The sequence below is a fragment of the Sus scrofa genome, chromosome Y (assembly GCF_054392235.1).
Source record: "Sus scrofa isolate SSC_HxYL_T2T_F1_AM1 chromosome Y, Sscrofa_HxYL_maternal_Yorkshire_Landrace_v2.0, whole genome shotgun sequence".
NCBI classification, from domain to species: Eukaryota; Metazoa; Chordata; class Mammalia; order Artiodactyla; family Suidae; genus Sus; species Sus scrofa.
The window spans coordinates 3,511,158-3,524,291 of NC_139402.1; the positions used below are offsets into that span (position 1 = coordinate 3,511,158).

A 13,134-nucleotide genomic window follows, 5' to 3' on the forward strand; every position below is an offset into this window, starting at 1 on the left:
CGAGCGGGGTCCTAAGATGCGTTACTGTCTCCCTGCGTTCTGGCCTTGAACTTGGCCATCAGAGCAACCGGGGCACATTCAACGTATCCACCGAAGACGCACTTTCGTTGGCCTGGAAGGGCCCCAAAAATGCGACGCTGGGACACTTTCCCTTTCTTTAGGTTGACTGGAGCAGAGGTGAGGTACCAAAGTTATGTGTGGGTCTCAGGAGCACCGCAAGGCAGTGATGCACATACACACGCAACCATTCCTTTTCCAATTCTTTCCCCGTATAGACCGTTTATTGCAGGACATCGAGGGGGTTCCCGGTGATGCACGGCAGGCCCTTATGACGCCTCACTTTTTACCCAGAAGAGCCCATATGCTGATCCCCAACCTCCCCGTGTATCCCCGCCCCCCCAATATTCCCTCTTTGGGAACCAGAAGTTCCATTTTCCACGCAGAGTCTGAGTCTCTTTCTGTCCTTTTACTTTCCTGGTTTTTCTTTTTTAATTTCCTCAATATATTATTTTTTTTTTCTACTGTGCAGCGTGGTGACCCAGCCACACGTACATGTGTACATTCTCTTTCCTCCCATGATCAGACTCCATCCCAAGTGAGTAGACAGAGTTCCCAGGGCTACACAGCAGGATCTCATTGCCAATCCATCCCAAAGGCAATCGTCTGCATCTATGAACCCCAGATTCTCGTCCATCCCACACCCTCCCCCTCGGCAGCCACAAGTCTGTTCTCCAAGTCCATGATTTTCTTTTCTCAGGAAAGGTTCCTTTGTGCCGTGTATTAGATTCTAGATATAACTGACATCGTACAGTATTTGTCTTTCTCTTTCTGACTTGCTTCACTCAGGATGAGAGTCTCTAGTTCCATCCATGTTGCTGCCAATGGCATTAAAAAAATGCTCACCATCACTGATTATTAGACACATGCAAATCATGAGATGCCACCTCACACCAGTCAGAATGGCCATCCTTCATAAGTCCACAAAGAACCCTTCATAAGTCCACAAAGAACAAGTGCTGGAGGGGGTGTGGAGAAAAGGGACCCCTCCTGCACTCTTGGTGGGAATGGAAGCTGGTACACCACTATGGAGAACAGTATGTAGGTGCCTTAGAAAACCATACATAGAACTACCATATGACCCAGCCACCCCACTCTTGGGTATGTATCCAGACAAAACTTTCCTTAAAAGAGACACATGCACCCGCATGTTCATTGCAGCTCTATTCCCAGTAGCCGAGACATAGAAACAACCCAAATGTCCATCAACAGATGATTCAATGAGGAAGATGTGGTGTATATACACAATGGAATACTACTCAGCCATAAAAAAGAACAAAATAATACCATTTACTTTCCCTTTTCCCCCCCTCTTTCTTTTTTTCTTTTTACAGCTGCACCTGCAGCATATGGAAGTTCCCGGGCTAGGGGTCAAATCGGAGCTGCAGCTGCTGATCTACACCACAGCCACAGCAATGCAGAGTCCAAGCCACATCTGGGACCTACAGCACAGCTCATGGCAACGCCAGATCCTTAACCCGCGGATCGAGGCCAGGGATCGAACCCACATCCTCAAGGACACTATGTCAGCTTCTTAACCCGCTAAGCCACCAAGGGAAGCCCTGTCACTTTACTTTTCCACGATTCCAAGGCCACAAGGATACCAAGAAAAGTGTGAGCAGGGAAATGTCAGCAGAAATGTCAGGCTGGACACAGAACTTCCTCAGAGACGTCTGGTCCCAGTGACCCCTCCGCTCCCCGGTGGCTCCGGCTGTAAGGTGATCATGGGGTGTTTCCACCGTGAGCACGAGGTTTCTCATCCAGCACCTGGGGTCTGGTCAAATCAGCAAGTCTGATTCTGGGAATGTTTGCTGAGAAGGATGGAGACGGGTGTTTTGTGCTTGGGGAGGGTGTACGGTGAAAATAACGAGGAGGAAATCTGGGGTGAAATACAGTGAATGTGGTTTCTTTCCTGTCTGAGTAGGTGATGCTGTGCTGATCATGAGGCTGGAGCTTGGAAGGCGGGGATGCTCTTTTTCCAAACGTCTCCCAGCCAACAGCCCTCATTGTAAGGTGTGCCTAGGGGAGCTGCTGCCTGGGCAGGGAGCAGCCGAGGAGACCCTGCTGCCCAGGCAGGATCTCTCATTAAGAACCCAGCCTAAAAAAAAAAAAAACCACCATAAGGATATGGGTTCGATCCCTGGCCTCGCTCAGTGGGTTAAGGATCTGCTGTTGCCGTGAGCTGTGGTGTAGGTCACAGACGCGCCTCAGATCTGGCGTTGCTGTGGCCGTGGCTTCCATATGCTGCAGATGCGGACCTCAAAGAGAGAAACAAAAAAGAAAAAAGGAAAAAAAAAAAAAAAGACCTTAGCCTGGAGCAGCGTCAGCCACCCCTGAAACGCTGCGGCGTGGGTCACAGGAGAGCTCACACAGAGGGAGATGGGAGCTGTCACCAGGGCACACAGGTGTGGGTGTGACGCGTTGATGCCCCAGGGACCCACAGGTGACATGAGGCCACCCGCAGAGGGCCCTGGGAGAGGCAGATCCGGGCTGTCCCGGCAAGACGCCTGCTGTCTGGGATCAAACCTTCTCGAGTGAGGTCTCCTTGCAAGCAGACTCCGGAGCCGCCCCGGCATTCCTGCATGTGCTGCTTACGGAGGCCTCACTTGCATGCTGACCAGGGCTCTCCTGACCCTTTTAGTCTGTGTTACATGCAGTGTCGTGGACGTGAGCCATGCCCTTGCCAAAAAAAAACAAAAAAAACAAAAAAAAAACAAAAAACAGTGTTTCAGCTGCGCGTTCAAAATAAACAGACAGCAGAAGCGGTGATGGGGGGGGTGACCCGGCCACGCCTTGGGCTCCAGCCGGAAACACAGAAAATAAATCGGCCCAGGCCCTCCCGAGGCGGGACATAGAAAGGAATACAGCCGTGTCACTGCCTCGGAGACTGCGGCTCCTTAAGGACAGAAACACGATGCTGTCATCAGGCGCCGGCTTGGACGGCCCCTCTCACCTGCACGGGGCAGGGTGGCGAGAAAGGCACGGCTTCCGTCCATCCATTCGCTCTGGGGATCAAAGGCCACAACACTGTGCACACGTGCGCGGGGCCACAAACCCGTAGGAGCTCGTGTACGCAATGTCTTTCTTTTTAGGGCCGCACCGGTGGCCCATGGACGTTCCCAGGCTCAAGGTCGAATCAGAGCTGTAGCTGCAGGTCTACACCACAGCCACAGCAACGCGGAATCCGAGCGACATCTGCAATCTACACCACATCGCATGGCAATGCCGGATCCTTAACCCACTGAGCGAGGTCAGGGAGGCAGCGGCATCCTCACAGACACTGCGTCAGGTTCTTAAACACATGACCCACAGGGGGAACACCTGTAGGTAAAACTTTTCAACGTTAAACTGCCATGCGCGGCCAGGCTGCCCTCTGGCATTTGAACATCCTGGCATCAAGGGCTGGCACCCCAGAAGCTCAGATGAAGTAAGAAAGAAACCCCATGTTCCTAAAACAGATGCAAGTGGCCAGAGGAGGCCGGTGGGGTTGGGGCTGAGGTGGGGGACGCAGGACAAACTGGGCACGGCTGGCAGCGGCCCCGACGGGCAGCTCAGTGTTCATCCTGAGGCAGTTGGGCTGGGTTGGGGGGATGGATGGGCCCTGCGGGGCAAGGGTCAGCTTCAGCAGCGCCTTGCGGTGCTGAAGGCACATGGGACCCCCGACCCCAGGGACGCAGCACACACCCAGAGGGTCTCCCTTCCAGGCATCCTTTGCACGGCGGGGCGTGGGTGGTTAAAACCTGTCTCGTGCCCTCCCCATTGAAGCACAAGTTTCAGGGGTCCGAGCCGCTTGAGAAGCACTGCCTCCCTCATCAAGACCCCTCCCTGGAGACTGAGCCCTCCCCACGAGCCGTTAAAGATGTGCAAGAGGCAAGAGAGCTTCCCCTGGTGACCAGCACCATATGAGATCACTCGCAGGTGGAATCAAAAACAGGACACAAATGGGAGCTCCCGTCACGGCTCAGCAGTTAAGGAACCCGACTAGCATCCATGAGGACGTGGGTTCCATCCCTGGCCTCGCTCATGGGGTTAAGGATCCAGCGTGGCTGTGGCGTAGGCTGGCGGCTACAGCTCCGATTGGACACCGAGCCTGGGGACATCCATATGCCACGGGGGTGGGCCTAAAAAGACAAAAAGACAAAATGAAATAAAAATAAAAAATAAAATAGGCCACCAATGAACCAGTCTACAGAACAGAAAGAGACTCACAGACGTGTGGTTGCCAAGGAGGACGGGGAGGGAGGGGGCTGAATGGGGAGTTTGGGGTCCGTAGATGCCAACTAGGAGAATGGATCAGCCATGAGGCCCTGCTGTGCAGCACAGGGAACTCTATCCAGCCTCTTGGGACAGACCAGGATGGAAGAGAGTATAAGAAAAAGAAGGTGTGCGTATGTGTGACTGCGCCACTGCGCCATACAGCAGACACGGGCACAACCCCGTACATCAACTCTAATTTAAAAATTATTTTAAAAAACCAATGTATATGTGCATATAACTAAGCCATTTTGCGGGAGAAAAGAATTCAGCACAACACTTCCACTTGTTTAAAAAAAAAAAGCTGTGGGTTGTGGAACCCAAATGACGGTGAGAAAACGAGGGACCTGGGACCACATCTGGCCCATCACTTGAAGTCAAACATAATGCAAAGGTTCACGACACTGTAAATCAATGCCCCCTGAATCAAAAGTCATCATTATAATAAGGCACACGGAGGTCTGTGGAAAGACTGGCCAACGGGGACCCGCTGTGCAGCACAGAGAACTCGATCCAAGAGTCTGCACGCATCCGTGTGGGAAAAGAGTTTGCAAGAGAACGGCTGTGTGGACGTGTGGACCTGAACCCTCTGGCTGTGCAGCAAAAATGAGCACAACCTTGTACACCCACTCTACCTAAGGAAAGAAAAATCAATTGCATGGGTGCAAATCCAAGCCAGACCATGGCTACGTTCCTGCTCGCAAGGGAGCCCGGGTCATCATGAAGGAATTAAGAAAAAAAGACACGGCACGGCAAGGCAACTGCCCAGGAAGACAAAAAATTCTACTTAAAAACGTTGACATTAAAAATTTCAACTTAAACATACACATTAATAAAAAATAAACTTAAGATGTTTTTAACATTAAAAAAATCAAACGAAAGAAGACGTAAGGAGACAAGAGGGATCCTCTCTCCACCAAAGGAGTTTTGACACAGTAAGAACTCAGACGTGCGGGACAGATGGGCAAGTGAAGAAACGACGCCTTCTCAGCAGTACTAACAGGCTAGACGCGAACCCAAATCATCACCTCACCTCTTCAGCAAGGAACTGAATATTCTTTACACAGGCACCGCTTCGGGACGGAGAAGTGAGGAACTGGGGGCACGCAGCTCAGCGCCTGCGTTTCCCATAAAAGCACACGGAGTCAACGAGAGTGTTTTATGAAGTGACCTTGTCCCTCCCGCCACGTACAACGAAAAATCGCCCCCTTGGGATGTATCCAATTACCTCCTCAAAGACACAAGGAGGTGTTAAGAGTCCCTGTGGGACGGATGGGCGGGGATGGTGTGGGACCCACAGAGAAACTGAAAGCAAGGACAGCAGACGCTCAGGGGGAAGAAGACACAGTTGGGCAAGGATGTGGGGCTAACTCAGTTTTATCAAGAGAAGAACCCGCTGATGGGGACGGGTCCTGACACTCGGCAAACGTCGCTTACAGGAGGTGACAGCAGGGATGCATCCGGCCTCCGATGCGTGGGCACTGCAGGCTTGCGCGCATATGCACACAGCGGGTGTGGGCGGGACACGCTTCTCACCCAGGTTCAGCTCCTGCCCTGCCCACCAGTCCTCCTCCTGACCTTCCCAACTAGTCCTCCTCCTACCTTCCCAACTAGTCCTCCTCCCACTTCCCAACTAGTCCTCCACCCACTTCCCAACTAGTCCTCCTCCCACTTCCCAACTAGTCCTCCTCCCACTTCCCAACTAGTCCTCCTCCTACCTTCCCACTCGTCCTCCTCCCACTTCCCAACTAGTCCTCCTCCTACCTTCCCACTCGTCCTCCTCCTACCTTCCCAACTAGTCCTCCTCCTACCTTCCCAACTAGTCCTCCTCCTACCTTCCCAATTAGTCCTCCTCCCACTTCCCAACTAGTCCTCCTACCTTCCCACTCGTCCTCCTACCACTTCCCAACTAGTCCTCCTCCTACCTTCCCACTCGTCCTCCTCCTACCTTCCCAACTAGTCCTCCTCCCACTTCCCAACTAGTCCTCCTCCTACCTTCCCAACTAGTCCTCCTACCTTCCCACTCGTCCTCCTCCTACCTTCCCAAATAGTCCTCCTCCCACTTCCCAACTAGTCCTCCTCCTACCTTCCCACTCATCCTCCTCCCACTTCCCAACTAGTCCTCCACCCACTTCCCAACTAGTCCTCCTCCCACTTCCCAACTAGTCCTCCTCCCACTTCCCAACTAGTCCTCCTCCCACTTCCCAACTAGTCCTCCTCCTACCTTCCCACTCGTCCTCCTCCTACCTTCCCAACTAGTCCTCCTCCTACCTTCCCACTCGTCCTCCTACCACTTCCCAACTAGTCCTCCTCCTACCTTCCCACTCGTCCTCCTCCTACCTTCCCAACTAGTCCTCCTCCTACCTTCCCACTCGTCCTCCTACCACTTCCCAACTAGTCCTCCTCCCACTTCCCAACTAGTCCTCCTCCTACCTTCCCACTCGTCCTCCTACCACTTCCCAACTAGTCCTCCTCCTACCTTCCCAACTAGTCCTCCTACCTTCCCACTCGTCCTCCTCCTACCTTCCCAAATAGTCCTCCTCCCACTTCCCAACTAGTCCCTCCCACTTCCCAACTAGTCCTCCTACCACTTCCCAACTAGTCCTCCTCCTACCTTCCCACTCGTCCTCCTCCTACCTTCCCAAATAGTCCTCCTCCCACTTCCCAACTAGTCCTCCTCCTACCTTCCCACTCATCCTCCTCCCACTTCCCAACTAGTCCTCCACCCACTTCCCAACTAGTCCTCCTCCCACTTCCCAACTAGTCCTCCTCCCACTTCCCAACTAGTCCTCCTCCTACCTTCCCACTCGTCCTCCTCCCACTTCCCAACTAGTCCTCCTCCTACCTTCCCACTCGTCCTCCTCCTACCTTCCCAACTAGTCCTCCTCCTACCTTCCCACTCGTCCTCCTACCACTTCCCAACTAGTCCTCCTCCTACCTTCCCACTCGTCCTCCTCCTACCTTCCCAACTAGTCCTCCTCCTACCTTCCCACTCGTCCTCCTACCACTTCCCAACTAGTCCTCCTCCCACTTCCCAACTAGTCCTCCTCCTACCTTCCCACTCGTCCTCCTACCACTTCCCAACTAGTCCTCCTCCTACCTTCCCAACTAGTCCTCCTACCTTCCCACTCGTCCTCCTCCTACCTTCCCAAATAGTCCTCCTCCCACGTCCCAACTAGTCCCTCCCACTTCCCAACTAGTCCTCCTACCACTTCCCAACTAGTCCTCCTCCTACCTTCCCACTCGTCCTCCTCCTACCTTCCCAACTAGTCCTCCTCCCACTTCCCAACTAGTCCTCCTACCACTTCCCAACTAGTCCTCCTCCTACCTTCCCACTCATCCTCCTCCCACTTCCCAACTAGTCCTCCTCCTACCTTCCCTACTAGTCCTCCTCCTGACCTTCCCAACTAGTCCTCCTCCTACTTTCCCAACTAGTCCTCCTCCTGACCTTCCCAACTAGTCCTCCTCCTACCTTCCCACTCGTCCTCCTCCTACCTTCCCAACTAGTCCTCCTCCCACTTCCCAACTAGTCCTCCTCCTACCTTCCCAACTAGTCCTCCTACCTTCCCACTCGTCCTCCTCCTACCTTCCCAAATAGTCCTCCTCCCACTTCCCAACTAGTCCTCCTCCTACCTTCCCACTCGTCCTCCTCCCACTTCCCAACTAGTCCTCCTCCCACTTCCCAACTAGTCCTCCTCCTACCTTCCCACTCACCCTCATCCTACCTTCCCAACTAGTCCTCCTACTTTCCAACTAGTCCTCTCCTACCTTCGAACTAGTCCTCTCCTACCTCCAACTAATCCTCCTCTTACTCTTCCCACTAGACCTTCTCCTAAACTTCCCACTAGTCCTCCTATCTTCCAACTAGTCCTCCTCCTAATCGTCCCAATAGTCCTGACCTTCGCACTCACACTACCTTCCCAACTAGTCCTCCTCCTGACCTGCTCACTCGTCCTCATTCTACCTTCCCCACTAGTCCTCATCCTACCTTCCCACTAGTCCTTATCCTACCTTCCCACTAGTCATCATTCCACCTTCTCAATTAGACCTCATCCTACCTTCCCAAGGTTTGATCTCTGCCCAGGAACTTCCACGTGCTGTGGGTGCAGCCAAAAACAACAAAACAAAACAAAACAAAAAAGACATCATAAAAGGGATTAATAAATCCAGATGATGTCAAGAGGAATCTAAGAAATATTACGGCTTTTGTTCAAAGCTAATGTCTCCATATCATTTTTGCCAGCTGATTCAAACTTCTGCCTCAAACTGGATGGGAATATTCACAGAAGTCAAATGGATGCACTTGAACTGTCTTTACTTTCCTAGCAGAAGGAACTTCCTTCATTTTCAGAGAGGATTTCAGGATCGAAATTAGCCCTTAAAAATTTTCTCCTTTTCACAATAACCAAGACATGGCATCAACCCAAATGTCCACTGACAGATGATTGGATCAGGAAGATGTGGTCTATATACATAACGGAATACTACTCGGCCATAAAAAAGAACGAAATCATGCCATTTGCCGCAACATGGATGGAACTCGATCCCTCATATGGAGTGAAGTCAGTCAGAAAGAGAAAGACAAATACCATATGATATCGCTTATATCTAGAATCTAATAGATGGCACAAAGGAACCTTTCCACAGCAAAGAAAATCATGGACTTGGAGAATAGACTTGTGGTTGCCCAGGGGGAAGGGGAGGGACGGGGAGCTTGGAGTAAAGAGATGAGGAATGTAGCCTTCGGGATGGAGGAGCAATGGGACCCTGCTGTGTTGCACTGGCAACTCTGCCTAGTCACTTAGGACGGAGCCTGATCACAGGAGAAAAAAGAATGTATTCATGTATATGTAACTGGGTCACCATGCTGTGCAGTAGGGAAAAAAAAAATATATATATATATATATATAAAGAAATAAAAAGAAAAAAGAAAAGAAAAAAAATTTCTCCTTTTTTAAATTACTTTAAAAAATTTTTTAAATTACAGTTGATTTACAATGTTCTGGCAGCTTCTGCTGTTCAGCAAAGTGACCCAGTTATGCACATATATACACACACATTCCTTTTCTGACAGTGACTTCCATCATATTCCATCCCAAGGGACTAGACACCGTTCTCTGTACCGTACAGCAGAGCTGTTAGACATTTTCAAAAAGAAACTAAACCAACTAACGATAACGGAAAAAATAAAAATAAAAATAAAAATCACTAATATAAAAAGAAAGACATTTTCAAAAAGAAGAAGGAAAAATAAGAGCGTGTGTACAGGTTACAGCTGCAGAAGCTGCTGGATTCCATCACGGGGTAAGGATGACACGCCCAAGTCATATCTGAAGCCCTGACCCCCAGAACCTCGGAGTGAGGCTGTGTTTGGCGAAAGGACTTTCAAGAGGGGAAGGAGGTAAGAAATGAGGTCACGGGGGGTGGGGGTCCCCTGTGAGGACACGGCTGTCCACACACCCAGGAGAGAGAGGCCTCGGGAGGGACCCGCCCTGCCCTGCCCGCCCCTGGGGCTCAGACTCCAGCCTCCAGGACCGGGGGAGATAAATTTCTGCTGTTTAATCTGCCCAGTTTGTCACACAATTGTCACGACAGCTCTGGCAAAAGCTATTTCGTACTTATCATTGTGGACTGCACTGATTCACACAGGAAAAAAAAAAAAATGCCATCCATATTCAAGCAGAAGCTCAACTTCTGCCCCGAACCGATGATCACGGGTCCTGCCTTTTTCAGCTTTTGAGTATCCCCTCATGTCTTGTGCACCTGTCGGATCTGTAAGCACATCATCCCTTCGGTACCTGGGTCTCCCACTTCCTCTAAAACTCAGAGACAGACAGAGAGAGACACACACCACAGGAGAGCAGGTCTGTGTGGAATCTAAAACAGGGCACAGACGAACCATGCACAGAACAGAAACAGACTCACAGACACGGAGACCAGACGTGGGGTTGCCAAGGGGGAGGGAGAGGGAGGGGGCTGCACGGGGAGCTTGGGGTTCGCAGAAGCAAACCAGGACATGGAGAATGGATGAGCCATGAGGTCCTGCTGTGCAGCACAGGGAACTCTGTCCAGTCTCTTGGGATGGACCAGGATGGAAGATCGTTAAGAAAGGGAATATGTATGTCTCCGTCTGACCGTCTCACTTTGCTGTACGGCAGAAATTGACACAACCTTGTATATATATCAACTATACTTCAAACAATCAAACGAAGACGTGGTACATATCTACAATGGAATATTACTCAGCCATAAAATAAGAATGAAATAATGCCATTTGCAGCAACACGGATGGACCTAGAGGTTCTCATGCTACGTGAAATAAGTCAGAAAGAGAAAGACAAATATCATGAGATCGTTTTTAGGTGAAACCTAATATATGGTACAAATGAACCGATCTACAAAAGCGAAACAGACTCACAGGCATGGAGACCAGACTTGGGGTCGCCCAGGGGGAGGGAGGGAGAGGGATGGACCGGAAGTTTGGGGTTCCTTGATGCAGACTCTGACCCTGAGAATGGACCAGCCATGACGCCCTGCTGGGCAGCCCAGGGAACTCTGTCCAGTCTCTCGGGATAGACCAGGATGGAAGAGAATGTGAGAAAAAGAATGTATGTCTGTGTATGCCTGGGTCCCTTTGCTGTACAGCAGAATTTGGCACAACATTGTAAAACAATTACAGTCTTAAAAAAAAATAAAACACCATAGTTTTAAAAGAGAGAATAAAAAACAAACAATCAAGAAAGAAAATTAAAAATGACAACACAACACACAGGGCTCATGGCAGTCAGTCATCACCTATGATCACGTGCATGCCCAGTCTCGCCAGATGCTTCGCGGTGGCAAAGCCGATGCCCTCCGTCCCTCCGGTCACTATGGCAACGCGCCCGGGTTGTGGCGGGAAAACTGCGGAAGAAGCAAAGAGACAGCCGGGTAAGGTTTAGCAGCAGAGGACGCGTGGGTGAGAATGACGGGCGTCGCAGGGGAGGGCGCGGCGCCCCTGGGAGCCGGGGTCCCGCAGCTGTGGTTCCCAGCACCTCCATGTCCTCCAGGCTCTCAAGGGGCAAATGGAACATCGTGGCTCCGCCCTGAGGAATGACCGCCTGCGACAGGTCCCTGCTCATCCCCCACTGACACCTGCGCAGGAGGGATGCTTCCAAAGGGATTTGCACAAAGGTCTCCTTAACAGGGAGAATTTCCAGCTGCGGGGGGGGGGGGGGGGCGTGTCCTGGATTAACCCACTCGGATTAGGTGATTTTCTCCCCAAGTCCTGATTTTTTTTTTAATTTTTTGGGGGGGAGAGGGGCTTCACTCAATAAAGAGGGTGTTTTAAAGTGTAGGTTTTTACCTCTGTACACTTTCTTTCCCGATTGTAGTTAGAAAATTGCATATGATGGATGCTGGGCAATTTTTTTTGTCTTTTTAGGGCTGCACCTGTGGCATAAGCAGGTTCCCAGGCTAGGGGTCAAATCAGAACTGGAGCTTCCAGCCTACACCACAGACACAGCAGTGGGGGGATCCGAGCCGTGTCTGAGACCTACACCACAGCTCATGGCAACGCCAGATCCTTCACCCACTGAGCGAGGCCAGGGATGGAACCCGCATCCTCATGGATCCTAGTCAGGTTCATTACCGCTGAACCACGATGGGAACCCCCCGCTTCTGTAACTTTTGGAGGGTGATCCTGTGAGGTGTGCCGTGTTTCACATCCTGCAGACCTTCCCCGCCTCAAGCAAACAACCCCAGTGTGACAGAATACAATTCTCAAAGGCTCAGGGGCCCGCAGGATTCAGGATGGAGCGGGGAACCAGTTACGTCTCTGGCAGGTCTCTGCTTCCCACCCATGCTGGGGGTCCCAGGCTGTGACAAGACACCCCCCTGCCTCGTGACAGAGGAAGCCTGCTTCCTTTCCGGAGTTTGTCTCAAACATGTGGCCCCAACCTGCTACCTTTCTGCAAGTGCTGTGATAAAAGCAGCCGCATCCGTAGGAAGAGATGCCCCATCGCGCATCATCAGAGAAACGCAGATCAAAACCCACACGAGGTGTGACATCCCGCCAGGCAGAATGACCATCACCCCAAAGACCACAAATTCCAGCTGTCGGTGAGAAAAGGGACCCCTCCTACACTGTTGGTGGGAATGGAAATTGATTAATGCAGCCACTAGGCTGAACAGTATGGACGGTCCTCGGAAAATGAAATACAGAATCACCGTATGATCCAGCAATCCCACTCCTGGGCATCTATCCAGAGAAAAGCAAATTTCAAAAAGATACACATACCCCGATGTTCACAGCAGCACTATTCACGATAGCCAAGACATGAAAACAACCTAAATGTCCATTGACAGAGGAATGGTTAAAGAAGATGTGGTAGATATATACAGTGGAATATTACTCAGCCGTAAAAAGGGAATGAAATAGGCATCACATGTGGCAGTGGCTTAAGGGTCCCACGTTGCCACAGCCATGGTGTAGGTTGAAGCTGTGGCTCAGATTCCATCCCTGGCTTGGGAACTTCCATATGTCACAGGTGCAGCTGAAAAAAAAAAAAAAAGAACGAAATAATGCCACTTGCAGCCACATGGATGCAACTAAAGATTATCATACCAAGTGAAACCAGACAGAGAAAGACAAATACCACGGTATCACTGAAATGTGGACCCTGAGAAATACATCAAACTAGTGAATATAACAAAACAAGTAAACGCACAGACCTATAGCACAAACGGGCGGTGACCAGTGGGGATAGGGAAGGGGGGGAGGTACCAACTCGTAGGTATAACATAAGGAGCTGCAAGGAGATACTGTACCACGTGGGAAGAGAA

The 13,134-nt window shown here is 51.1% G+C and overlaps 1 protein-coding gene across 50 annotated transcripts in view; it reads right to left on the reverse strand.

Annotated features, from left to right (window-relative positions):
* LOC102159510 (polyprenol dehydrogenase) overlaps positions 1 to 13,134 on the reverse strand; it is a 335,615-nt gene that overhangs the window by 279,317 nt on the left and 43,164 nt on the right. For 46 of the 50 annotated variants that reach the window (XR_014836156.1, XR_014836166.1, XR_014836169.1 and 43 more), the window contains exon 2: positions 11,107 to 11,214. The exons of the other annotated variants lie outside the window; for them this stretch is intronic. Coding sequence is in view for 3 of the 46 variants with exons in the window: in XM_085009046.1 (XP_084865172.1) it covers positions 11,107 to 11,214 (108 nt within the window). In the remaining 43 variants the exon portion in view is untranslated. The remainder of the gene's footprint in view (positions 1 to 11,106; positions 11,215 to 13,134) is intronic. 50 annotated transcript variants of the gene reach the window in all.